Consider the following 13,793-nt stretch of genomic DNA (forward strand, 5'->3'; position numbering starts at 1 on the left):
CTGGGTACATTTTTTCAGCACAACACCGGCGCAAGTCTCCAACCAGCTCACACGCTGGAGGGACGAACCACCGGAAACAACCTACCCTCACTCCACTCTGAACGTTCGAACAGTGTGATGGACTGCTCCAACAGACCAATCACAGGCCGACTTTCTTATTCCTCTGAGCCAATCGGGTGGCCAGAATTCCCACACATAATTTACGGCGCCATCACGATAGGTTGACGTTACTAAGGGGTCCATAGAAATTTGACAGCTTCACAGGTGAGACAACCGTCCAGAGGCTGTTTCACTTTACGTTTCTATTTTCTTTTATCCCCCGGAACTCCACTCACTGTGAGCCTGGGGTTGTCACAATCAAAAAGCAGCCTTTCGAAGTCTTATCACTCCGGCAGCATGAGCAAAAAGAAAAAGGACTGGAAGACTGAAAAAGGTAAGGGTTGTTTTGGAGGTGGATAATGTGGCTATCATTTCCGCGACAGACAGCATGAATTATAACCGGAACACTGACAGATGCTCTATCTGTTCCCTGCTTTAATAACTTATTTTCTAGAGTATTCTGTCAATGCCATACGGAAGCTGCACAGATGTTACTGTTGCGCCTCTGCTTTATAATGCATGCTTGACATTCGCAGCAGCACCTTTCACTGCTTCTTATCTCTTTATTAGCTTACATTATTTGCGCTCAGATTCATTTTCGACACGTTTCTGGACTTTCATGGAAGCCACAAACTAGTATTTCCTGTTTTCCACCTGTGTCGTGCTCCAGCATTAGCTCAGTGAGGTGCAAGCAGCCAATTCTAGGCGTATAAATGCCCTTGTAACCACAAACGGCTTTCCACCTCTGAATTACAAACAACACTAGTGTTGCAATGAAACACTTCATTTGTTTTAATCTGCAGCAGCAATAGAAAAAAACCCCTATATTTTCTGTATTTAAATGCAGCGGAAAATGTTTTATGGGCTGCTTGTTTGAGTGCAAGAACTCTTGGACCTGTTGAGTATCAAAAAGAAAACCAAATTTGGCTGATATTTATTTATTTATTAACCTATTCACACTGGAGCTTTTTTATTGCATGTCTCTTCCTGAGGTACAACATTGCTGCAATTCATTAGTTTGCATTATGCCACTTCTGTCCTTGTCAGTGTGTGAGCATTGCTTTGGAAACACATTATAGAATGCAGCCATAATTAAAGTAAGACAAAAACTTCATGATGGCCTCTGTTTCTCACCTTCCGCTGCTATTAAAGCTGCAAGTGTTTTTTGGTATGTCGCTACCACCTTTGCACATGTAGAGACTTTTACCATTTCTCTTTGGAAAACGGCCTAAGTCTAGTCATATTTCTAGGGATAGTATTTTTCAAGTCTTACCACAGAGTTGAAAAATATTGGGGGGGGGGTGTAACATATGAATGCACTTTTATCCACCTTTAAGTGGTTCACCATCATGTCTTTGTAGGTTTGGATTTGTGTCATCCTTTATATTTCCAAATGACAGATTGAGCACAGCTCTGTGAGAGGTCCAAAACAAACATTCTTTAAACTTTTCCACACAACCCACAACAGAATATTTATTGCAATATTTATTGATGTATTTATTTTTACCAAACATCTATATTTTTGTAAATATTACCATGAAACTTTCAGCAAATATTAATGAGCACTTAAAATATTGAACATTTTCAGATGGAATAATTATCAATTATTTGTAGGCAAAAACATATTTTCACATTTGAACTACAAATGCTGCTAAGTAAATATTTTAGTGATTTTAATAATTTCATGGATGCCATGTTTGTTTTGGGACAGAAATGCAAGTGCTTACATTCAAATCAGTTGATTGTATAATCTGAAGAATGTTCAACAACCTGCTAAATTTAAGTGGAGGAAAAGAAACATCTATTTTGTAAGTGCATTAATTCATACCAAAATGTTGGGTTAACTTAAAGAACTGAATGTTAAACTTTAAATAAATTATCTTGTTGTCTATTCTGTTTGTACTCTAAGTGCAAAAATCAGACAGAACGCCCACAAACTTGAGTCTCATTGATGTGATTTCTGACTCAGATTCAATATGGCTGCTGTGCATTTATAAAACTTATGAAAGTTGCAGGAATAAATATTTTAGTTGCTCTTCTGTCACACATAGAACTTTACCATTCCTGTTTGCTTGCATGTTTCTTTCGGACTTTAAGGCATGGAATAGAGAAACTTATGGTTTTATTTATGCTTTTGTCGTTAATGGTTATCAACCAGGTTAGATGCTTTGGTCACAAAACCCACCGGTTTTGTGACTTGGGAACAGAGCATCTTTTGGACTCCAATAAATATGGTAAATCAGATTTAATGCCACCATCAGTCTCAGTTCCATTAATATATTACACTATACTGCATTGTTCAGAGATGTCTGGAAAATGATGAGGACTGACTCCTGCATTTGCAACTATGGCACAGCAAATCTTAACAGGTCTATATGTTGTATAAAATAGATTTAGAGACAGTTACCTGTCAGGGTAGCTAAGCTTTGGAATTTGTCAGTGATGAATTGTTCAACCTTGTGACTGAGTGTTTTATTATAGTCCAAAAAGCTTTGCTGTGTTCAGCTGCCTTTTTATTCATCCATGTAGAATAAAAGCAGCTGTGGAAATAAGAAAAGTAGGCGATGGGGAAAGATAGTACATTAGGAATAAAATAGATTTCCTGCACTGCAGTAATACTTTAAATGTATGACTGGCTGACTGTGAGATCTTGTCAAAGGGATATACTGAAGAAGGTTATATTTTTCTCCATATTTAGGGTCTTCTTCAGTATTTCTTCCTCTAAAGGTTTCATTTCACAGTGACTTTATTCCCAAATTACTATGACCTATAAGTAGATGTAAATTGTTGATTTCCACCATCCTAAGTTCTCTTACAGTGCTTTGGTAAAGTATTTAGAACCTCGTGTACTCTTTCAAATTACCTTACTAGAATTTTATGTGATAGTGTAATTCAAATTTGTGCCTAAGTTGTAAGGATTTTTTTTATACAATTACGAATTTGGAATTGTGGCAACTGGCAATAATTTATTTTCAGCCGCCTTTCTAACAACCAAACACAAAGAAACAAAAAAGTAACTGGAGTTCACCTGTGTGACATAACATAGGTGAACAAACATGTAGACCAGGGCATATGAGGAAGTTGTGGAGAGATTTAAAGCTGGGTTGCAACATCAGAGCTTTACAAATTTCGCAGCGCACTGTTCAGTTCATCATTAGAAAACAAAAAGCCGTGGCACAACTGAAAACCTACAAAGACAAGGCCGCCCACCTAAACTGAAAGGCTCGGCAAACAGAGCATTAATCGGCAACCGACCAGGCGAGAGGCTTATGGTAACTCTTCAGAAGTTACAGATGGTAGAATGTCTTGACAGGACATCTATAAGTTGTGTGCTCCATAAATCTAGTGTCTTATTAAAGACTGAGATTAAGAAAGCCAGAAATTACTGTCTGGTACAAACATGTAGGAGATATAGCAAAGGTGGGGCAAAGGATGCTTTGGTTAGATGAGATCAAAATTTTTATCTTTTCTACAATATACAAAGAAACATTACACATCACATGGATGCTTTGCTATGGTAAAACACGGTAGTGACAGAATCGTGATGGGGATGCTTTTCTTCAACAGGGGCAGGGAAGATAGTCAGAGTTCCTAGGAAGATAGATGGACCTAAACACAGGGTAATCTTAAAAAAAAGAAAAAAATCTTGTTGGAGGTTTCAGAGCACTTTAGCAATCTTCCAGCTAAACTATAGCCTTAAATATACAAAGAGAGTCTTAAGTGAATAGTTTAGATCAGTGGTTCTCAACCAGTCTTGGCTCTGGGATTTTAAAAGACCAAAGCAAATAAAATGTTTCTGTCAGTTTTTTAAATGTTAGTCAGTTATTAATGCATTATTCATAAGACTAAAATGAAAATCAGAGCAATCCCTAACAGTAATTTTAACAGTTTGTTGCTGTTTTACTTGCATATTTCATAAAATAAACATCTCCCAACCCTCAGAAGTATTTTCACTTAAACTATAAGAAGCAATAGACTAAAGGTAAAAAAAGTCACTTTCTTTAATCACTGCTTTTATTGCACACATTTTTTGCTCCTGATGAGAGCCTCGGAGTCTGGAGATATAGCACACAATCCAACTAAGGTTAAGGTTAAGCTCAATATCCAGTCTGTTTCTGTTGTTTTTCTTTAGCTGAACCAGAGTTGAAAAGCTGCTCTCATAGAGACAGGTGCTGAACGGCTGGAGCTCGAGTAGCAAGGGAAGGATGCTGCTGTATTACAGTACAGCAGCAGAACTGAGGAAAGCTTACCTTAGCAAATTTCGTATTGTAATTACATGATAGCCTGCCTAGTTGACTTTTAGTTATGATTTCCATGCTTATTTCACAGGTGTTGCACATATAATCATCCCTTTGTTTCTCAGGAAACCAGTCTTACAAAGTTGAAGCCTTTTGCTGTGATTGATTAGCATTTAACAAACTTTACGTCCTCTTCTGTGGTGTGAAACAAATGAATGCCAACTCTCATCACAAGGAATCATGACTACCTGCTGTAGGTTTAATCAACAATCCACTATTGTTTTTTCCTCATAATTTTCTGTCCATGCAATTGCTCACAACTAATTGAAAATGGATTTGTGACCCATATTTGGGTCAGGACTCACCAGTTGAGAAATGCTGGTGTGGATCCAAGAATACTAATGTGTTAGTTATAGCCCAGTTAACGTCAGACTTAAATCCAGTTAAGACTTTCAATCTAATCTCACAAAGTTTAAGAGGCATATCTCAAAATGACTCGCTTCTTTTGTTTCCCTAACAAAATGTATCACAGTATGTGATTGTAAAGTGGCTAAGTATTCAAGAATAGAGGTGAACAAAAGGATTATCTCTTCAGAAAAAGGGCGTATAAACAGGGCAATCAAAAATGTTGTAATGTCAGTTATTTATAATGGAGGTTATTTTCAAATCTAAATGATTATGTAGAAAAAAAATATTTCCCACTGAGTGGATGGATCTCCAGGGTAAGTAGTTATAAAGGTATACTGATTAGTTACAACATCAAGAAAGAAAGGCAATGGGAGAGCTTAGGGTTCACCTCTTTCTGGGCGATAATCTTTTTTTTAATAGTAAATTGTCTATACTGGCATAAAAGCACTAGTGAACAGCAACAGTAAAGGTTATACTAACCTCTATGGTAGAGGTGGAATACCAAATCATTTTTTTTGGAAGAAGAGGAGTTTGTCACAGAACTTTTTTGTTTGTTTTTGTTCACAGAACGACTCCTTCAACTAGATCGAGAGGAGAGGCGCAAGGAGTATCGTAAAGGTTTTACACAACTGGATGACATTCCAACTTGGAGAGAGGAAAATAGATGTGAGAGACTTTCTGTTTGTTATTTAATGTGCTGAGTGCCAAGTTGGTGGAGGATGGTAGCTTTTCTTTTTCTTTTTTTTTTTTTTACACAAGCCTTCCTTCTCATTTTGCATCATCAGATTTTTCCCACCACTTTTTGTAAGCTTAAGATTTGTGCATCAAGAGTGGTAAAAGTACAAATATATTTGCATGCAGTTTGTTAATGAATATTCCTTTAAAGGTAGCAACCCATCAAATATTGCATTAAAGCAGACCTTTGCAACTGCGATGCTAAACACACTGATATTGAAATGATTGCAGTTTGAAATATTGCATACAGCTACTTGTGAGAGTTCATGTGATCATGAGCTCTTCAAATAACAGGACAACTTCAATAAGAATCTGGTGGTCCACAGGAAAATTAGAAATAGGTAATTGGATGATTTAAACATGATATTAATCCGAAATGTATGGGCAAATTAACACTGAATTGGTTCATCAGTAGGACAACCTGTGGGAGCTGAGTGGGAAAGAAGACATGAAGGTATGAGAAAGAGCCAAGGATGATTTAGAAAGGAAAAGCCAAAAATCTGAATACTCCAACCTCAATGAATGTCATTAGGCTTTCATGCTGTCCTTTTGGCAATAGGCCTTGGTACAAAATATTGACAGCATGAGTGCCTGTAATTGTGCAACCAGTGATTTTAGTTACAAATGATTCTTTCTTCAAACAAAATTTTATTTTACCAATTTAACCATCCTTAAATTAAAGGTTTGGTTTTTACTGTGTGGGTTATGCTAGTGCTATAAAAGATTAATTTATTTGACTTTCTACATGTCTTTACCAACAACTTTTTCTGCATTATCCAAAAAAAAGAGTAAGTGCTTGTGTCACATCAAGTATGTAAGATTGCATTCAGAGTTAGAAGGAAACAAAAATTATTTTACTAACGTTCATCAACATGGTTTATATCTTATTTGTGAATAGAGGTAAAGTTATTAATTCTTTGAAATTTCTTTTTCTGTCCTGTCAGCTTATTTCATGACTAAATATTTTTGGACTTTACTTTTTTGGGGGGGAGTTTTGCTACTCTAGGAAATGTTGCTGTTTGATATGAAACCAATTGTTTATCATCTACACATTAAAGTGAACTTTAATGCCTTTTTGAGCACATCTGCAAGCTCTTTTCAAATATCCAGCTGATATCTAACTACATTACATGCTTGGTGGCATGTTTCTGTTTGTTACTTCAGCCAGGACTAAAGAAGATGATGAGAAGGAGCTCACAGCTGGAGGAGGCCTCGGTGATAAAGTATCTCTCTACAAGGGTGATATTACTGTCCTGGAGGTGGATGCCATAGTCAATGCTGGTAGGAGCTCTGCCCTCTAACCTTTTTAAGCTGCTGGTTTTTTGGCTGAAGTTCAGCTTTAAGTTGTGTTTTGCTGCCCTCTGCTGGTGAACATAAAGAATAACTGGTTCTGGAGGTGTTACAAGAGTGGTGTGTGCTAATGATTAAGGCAAGTTAAGTAAGTGTACTTGGTCTTGCTTACCATAATTTAAGTTGTATGGCAGTTTTCTTCTTTTCTTGTCTTCTGTTAGGTCACATGTTTTTTCTGTTTGATTCTGAAAGGTTTTTCTGGTACAGCTTTCTGTTATGCTATTAGTCCTCGGCACAGTCATATGATATTCGAACCCGACCTTTGCTACAGATATTCCCCTCCCCGCTCTCCTTATTCCTTTTTCTCCCCCTTTCCTGTGCAAGGCAAATAAAAGCCACTTAAACTTAGAAAACAAAACATTGAATTTGATGAGGTTAATCAAATCTTTTGGATTACATTTAATGAGGACTGAAGAACACTGCTCATTCATCAACATAATATTACAGACAAACTTGGAACATTTAAAAATACCGGAGACATTTAAATGTCATGGAAGCTGTTTTGTATGATCGGCATTTTGACCTTTTAACACAAAGTCTTGAAGAGCTCTTATCATAAGTCAAGCAGCGTGGTGTTTTGTTTGAGTATTGTGATAATGTGAAAACCGAATATCTGCTGTATAATTACTGTAAACATGGGGAACAAGGCTAAAATATTCACCTTGGTGAACCATTTGTCTCTTGATTCTACTTGATTTTACTATGTTGCAGAGACTTGGTGGCCCCATGATTCTACTCTTTGCTTTGACGAGTGAGCTTTTATGATTTTTAAACCTCCCTTAACATCCTCCTTGCCGTGCATGGTGACGAGATAGACGAGATCTCTCACTGAATCTTATTCATCCTAATAGTTGCGGTGAACTTTTTACCCTTTCTCTAATTGTAGATAGGAAATGGCAACAAGAAAAACAGCTGTTCATCTATAAACCCCTCATGACTCAATATGAGAAACACATTTGGCCGAGTTGAATAGCATGTTGTTAAAAGAAATTATATTACATAGAAACAGGATTACTAATATGGAAATCTTAAAGATGATCTGATTAACTTTGAGTAAAATCTTTTAAAGAATTTAAAGAGTGGATTCTTTTTTTTAAAAGCCAGTGTTAGATAATTCTAGTCCAATAAAACATAGATTTTTTTTTTTTAAAGATCTTTAAGGATATGTACTGTGGATTCCAGTAAATGTAGAGAATACCATATTAGGTCCTTTATGAACTTTAAATTTTGTTGTTTGATTGTTTTAATAGAGATACAGAAAAACTTTAGAATAAGTTCCTATTTCTCCCTGTCTATGTTATAAAATACATGTTGCATTTGGTAATTGGGAGGTAAAGAGCATTACTATGGCCTGTAATGTCAGGGTTATGGTCTCAGAGTAAATATCAAGTTTTTTCTGTAACAGTTGAATTTTTCATTCTGTGCAGGCAGGTTAGCTCATCAGTAAATGCTGCCAAACGTTCAGGCTGTGATTAAGCTCCATTGTGGCCTAGAGGCAATCCGTTCTGTTTAGCGGACCATCACGAGGTCTGAAAGGTTCAAAGAACTTTCTGTGGGCTTTTATGATTTTTGAGAATTTGTCTCCCTGATACTCTATTCTCTCTGGTGGTCTGGTTGCTTTTTGCACAGGTGGCAGGACTGATAGGAATATAAAGTGCTAAACTTTGCTGTCCAGCGTTACTTGCTGTCTGTGTGAGCCTTGCACTGTAGTGTTGGTCGAAAGATAATTTGCATGTGAATGCAATGTTCTGTGCAATTGTTTTTCATTGACAAAAGTTATTTATTCTAACTAATGTCACTGAGTTATATAAATGATGCACATTCTGACATATTGTTGTAACTCTTTTCCAAATATTTAGTAATAGATTTGGGGGGGAAAAAACCCATTGGACAACTTGCCTGACTTTTTTACTTCCATCTGTTCATTGCTACTAATATTTTGCCTGCTGTATTTTCATTTTGTCTTGCTGTTTTTCATTTACACTTCACATCAGTAATCTATGAATTATAAGACTCTGGGAGTAAAAAAGCCTAACATATTGTCAGCATAAATTACAGTTGAAATTGGTCTGTCAAGTGTTGAGTGTTAAATTTGACCAAAGTGTTTGTTGAAAGCTCCACTGATGACCAATTTATAGTTTTTTGGCAAAACCCACTTTTTTGTTTTTTTTAGTTTAAAATATTCAGATTTTTCCAAAAGTTTATGATGGCTTTGTGGTTTAACAAATATTGCAGGGAACTATTGCAGTACGGCTCATCCACTGTACTAGAAAGTGGGAATTGCTTTTCATTGTTTCATGATAAATCCACTTTGTAATTTTTTCCAAATAAAAAAAGTACCTTACTCTCATTTGACAAAAGTATCCAGTCCCCGTAGTATCTAGTATCTAGAAAATTCTAAATGTTTGTCTGGACAGAAAATTCCTTCTCTTGTCCTTGAATCACTTTTAAGCAACCAGCAGGCATGTACTGTAGATGGCATGTTGTCCACAACAATCCAGCTGTTGTTGTGGACACCCGGTCACCCTAAGTGGCCACACGTTTGCTATAGTTATTGAAGAGAGAGCTTTAACTTGTGGGAGTCCAGAACCAGCTGAGGTATCTGTGGCAAAAAGAAATGCCATCATATTTAACTTGTAAACTATGAATATCAAAATCGTTACTGGTATGTTTTTTTTTATTGGGTTTGTTGGTAGAAACAATGATTTTACCACTTGTTGCTCTAAAATTAAACATTTCTTGACTTCTAAGTTTTTTTACTACTGAATAATGAACTGAAATAGGATTTTCTTTATGTATATTTGAGTGTAACATTTTGCCACTGCAATAAAAGACTAGGGCTTTTAACACTTCTGTATGTTTTATAAATGTGGCCCTAATATTCACACATTTCTGAAAGCATTGCTGATGTAGTTTAAGGCTGTAGAGGTTGCATATTCAAAAGGACACAGAAAGGAAGTTATAACATTTATGTAGTGTGAAGGATTTTCGTTACAAAAGCAGGTGGAATTGGAATTTTTCTCTTGATAAATTTTCCCATGATGACACAATGAATGTGTGGGTTGCTAAGGAGGAAAGGAGTTTCCTCCCTGATTGTGTTGCAGATATGGTTTCTGCCTATAGCTTTAAGTGGGTGTCAGGCTGCTTTATGTCCACCATTAAAATTTAATTACCAGGCTCATTGAGTTTTTAACTCTTCCTTAATTTTGTTTAGCTGGCAGTGACACAAGAGGAACTCGCACTGTCACCTGTGTGAGAGCCTAAAGAAAGCAGAACAGCCGATAAACTGCAGTGCAGTAAGCTTACTGTGCCTGTACAGTCCTTTCCTTTTTGGATTGTATACAGCAAGGCTCCAACAATGAGTAACATCAGCGCTTAAATTGCTATTAGTGTTTTGTGTGTGGGTTGGGGTGTGTGTGTGTGTGTGCAGAATGCTTGCATGATAAGACAGTTTTCACGGCTTTCTGCCTAATAAAGAGGAGAAAAGAAAAATAATCAGCATCAATATTTCTCTTTCTAAAAAATGTTTAACAAACCTTTTAGTTTGAGTTTTGATTTCATAGATTATTTTTAGTAAACCAAGACAAAAAAAGGTTGCAATGCAATATTTGCCCATGTGTTCAAAATAATTTAATTACTGCTTACAAAGTTTGTGTTGTGAAATTATCTGCACTATATGTGTTTGATTGTTTTGATATTCAACAAAACAATCAAACAGAACTGAAACTTTTGTTGACAAAATACTCACTTTTAAAGTTTTGTAAGACGAAAATGCACACAACTCCACAGACAAAACAAAATTAACCTTGCAATCACTTCATTTCTACTAAATAGCTACCTACCCACAAGATACTTTTTTGTTTTGCTGTTTGAGTTCTCTAGATGTGGCTTTGAGACATCTACAGGTAGTGTACTTCAGCAGATTTCTTACAATTTCGTTACAGTTTATTTTATGTGTGATAAAGAAAGAGCTTTAATCATTGAGTGTCCCTTTATTTTAGGCTCTCTACCTATGTCCCCCTTTTCTATATAAATGGATATCATAATTTCAGTACTTCACAGGCATATGGAATCATAAAGTTGTCAAAATTAATTTGTCATATTGTTATTTGTCTTTATTGATATCTGTAAATAAGAGTGAAGAACCAGAAAAATTACATGCTAAATGGATTTTACCACCAGGAAATGTGGAGGAAAAATAAAAATGCAAATTATGTTGTGAGATTAAGCATATTGCGTGAGAGACAATGACACTAAAAATTTGAATGGGATGCAGATTTTTCTATTTTGTTAAAAAAAAAAAAACAGTCTTTAATGTGATATTTGTTGCGACTTTTACAAGGATAAAGAACATTGATGGACCAAGGAGGATTAAAGACTGATATCTGAGCATAAGACAGCAATATACTTTATATGCAAAATACATATTATGATATTGTCCTGCATTATGTTGAAGCCAACCATGGATCCACAACATTTACAGAATATTTAGAGGGAAATAAAAAATCTCTCCTTTTCTTTTTGGCTGAAATTGATCAGTTTTGCAAGGAGAAGTGGGATGAATGAGCTAAAGAAATTAAAAAGCAGCTTGACCATCCAGAGTTTACAGATTAAATCATTGTTTCTGCAACTGTCAAATATTAGATGAAACTTTTTGTTAAAATTGTAGTAGTGTGCATGTACAGTGTGCATAGCTAGAACAACTATTTTCCTTTTGAGTAAAAATGCTCCTCAGTGTACATTTTGGATTAGTAATGAATAGAAGGAGGAGATCAAAGTTAACTAAGTGTGAAAAAAATACTCATATAACTCCTAATAAAGTAGGTTTTGCTGTCAGATGGTGTGCATTGTATTTAATTTTAGTTATTCTACATGTCTTTAACCCAGGTCTCTAAAATGCAGTTCTTATAATTTGACTCGGCATTCTCATTAGAAAGGGAGGTGGAGAAGATGTGCTATTATTATGACTCTGATAATTATGCAGGGTTTGAATCCTAACCTTTTATCTACTGTAAACCCTTCCTATCTTTCTTTATTAGATCATTTATTCAGGAACCAATTTTAATTGCACAGAAGTGGTTATGAGTGCTATAAAGAACCTTTAGGGTGACAGATAAGTACAAGAAATTCAATTGGTTCTGAGTTGAGTAGAGCCCCTTGTGTTGTGGTGATTATTGACCCTCAGAAAGTATTAATGCTGCTATGGATTATAGATATAATAATCTGTCTTTTTCTCTGGAATTGTAATTTTGCTTTAATGAATGCATGTTCCATGTTTTTTTTTATTTTCATTTTTCAGTAATGTATTGTATAAAACAAGAAAATATTGCTGCATAGAAACAGAGAAATTTTTTAACTAACAGAAAGACTATCCCCATATAAAATTACTCTAAAAGCAAAACGCTGCTTAGCCAAGTCTAGGAAGGTCTTGTGTCTGAAGTTAACTCCCCTAATTCTGCCTCTCAACCCCACATTGCCCCAGATTTGAAAATGGGACTATTACACAGAAAGTGGTGAATTGACCATTGATTAATAATGCAACACATTTTATTACAGTGTCATCGTATTGGCAGTTATTTTCATATATTTTCTGGGGAAATCTTAACTGAACTGTCGTGGCGTTTTCCACCATTTGATGGAAATTCCATCACATTTGTCTGATACCCAAATATTTACTCTTTTCTCTTGCATGTGATTCACAAATGGTTTGCGGAAAAATACATTATACCAAGAAACTCTCCAAATCACTGAATCCAGGTGTTTCAATCACTATAAGCGGCCACATGTGTTTAAAATAAAGCACCTATGTGTGAGGATTGCTTTTATAAGTAATCATAAAAGACTGGGTTGGTCTCAGGAGCTCAGGGAATTTAATCATGGTGCTGAGATGCCACCTGTTCACTAAGTCCATTTGTGAAATTTACTCAGCAACTATTTGTTATCATAACAAAGTGGAGGCAATTGGGATTAAAAGCAATTCCAAGGCCATGAAAAAAGTCTTTCAGGAACTGCACAAGCTAATGCACACAGAGCCCAGAAGTCTGCAACTGCTTGGACAGTAAATGGCTACAGACCTCTAAACTTTGTGTGGACTTCAGTTAAGCTCATTTATTATGTGCTGAGGGTTTCTGTTGCCTAGCAGCTGCAGCCAAACTTTACATCTCTAAATGCAATGCAAAATGTGAGATGCAGTGATTTAATGCATACAGGCAAAGTACTCTAAAAAAATGGAGATGTTTTCTGAAGTGAAGGATGAAGCCTCAATGTATTTTAGTGGGGGTTGAGGCTTGGCACAAGTTCAAGTCTTAATGTTGTAGCATATGAAAACATCTGGGAAATTGTTATTCTTCTGAGGAATGGCCCCTTCTTGTACGAATATGACTGTCCACCAGTGCACAGAGCAAGGTTAAAGACATGAATGAGTGAGTTTGGTGTAAAGGAATCAGTGTCCACATAAACCCTTTAGAGCATCCAAAGAGAAAATTATTAGGCCTTCTTGTCCAACCTTAATACTTGACCTCACACATTCTCTCCTGGAAGACTGGTCAAATATTCCCGTAAACACGGTCCTAAAACTTTTCGGCCCAGAGGAAATTAAGCTGCTATAGCTGTAAAGATTGGTCAATATAATAATAAAGCCTATGTAGAGTTCACCAGTTTGTGTGTAAAAGCAGATAAGCCAATATTTGGTGCATTTGTTTGTATCTAACCTCAGTTTTTTGTGATTTTTTTTCTTAGTGCTTTAAATGGTGGGGAAATTTTTTGCCTGGCTCAGTCCGACTTGTATGTTTTTGTTATACTCTAGTTTTGTAAATGCAACATGAGTAAAAGTGTATGCTGAATAATATTCAGTGACTGTTGAACTCTTGTGTCATAAGCCTTATGGGAGAGTGCTGCATTATTTATTGGGGGATATCTTCTTTCCTCCATAGGTGAAGGTGGAAAAGACACAGCACTAAAACC

The 13,793-nt window shown here is 36.0% G+C and overlaps 1 protein-coding gene across 2 annotated transcripts in view; it reads left to right on the forward strand.

Annotated features, from left to right (window-relative positions):
- Nucleotides 1-203: 203 nt before the first annotated feature.
- Nucleotides 204-13,793, forward strand: part of macrod2 (mono-ADP ribosylhydrolase 2) — a 477,335-nt gene continuing 463,745 nt past the window's right edge. Inside the window, exons 1-3 of one of the 2 annotated variants that reach the window (XM_032552623.1) lie at nucleotides 204-433; nucleotides 5,313-5,411; nucleotides 6,645-6,761. In XM_032552623.1, the coding sequence (XP_032408514.1) occupies nucleotides 397-433; nucleotides 5,313-5,411; nucleotides 6,645-6,761 (253 nt within the window). In that variant the 5' untranslated portion in view covers nucleotides 204-396. The remainder of the gene's footprint in view (nucleotides 434-5,312; nucleotides 5,412-6,644; nucleotides 6,762-13,793) is intronic. The other variant, XM_032552622.1, reaches the window with a different exon arrangement.

The sequence above is a fragment of the Xiphophorus hellerii genome, chromosome 22 (genome assembly GCF_003331165.1).
Source record: "Xiphophorus hellerii strain 12219 chromosome 22, Xiphophorus_hellerii-4.1, whole genome shotgun sequence".
NCBI classification, from domain to species: domain Eukaryota; kingdom Metazoa; phylum Chordata; class Actinopteri; order Cyprinodontiformes; family Poeciliidae; genus Xiphophorus; species Xiphophorus hellerii.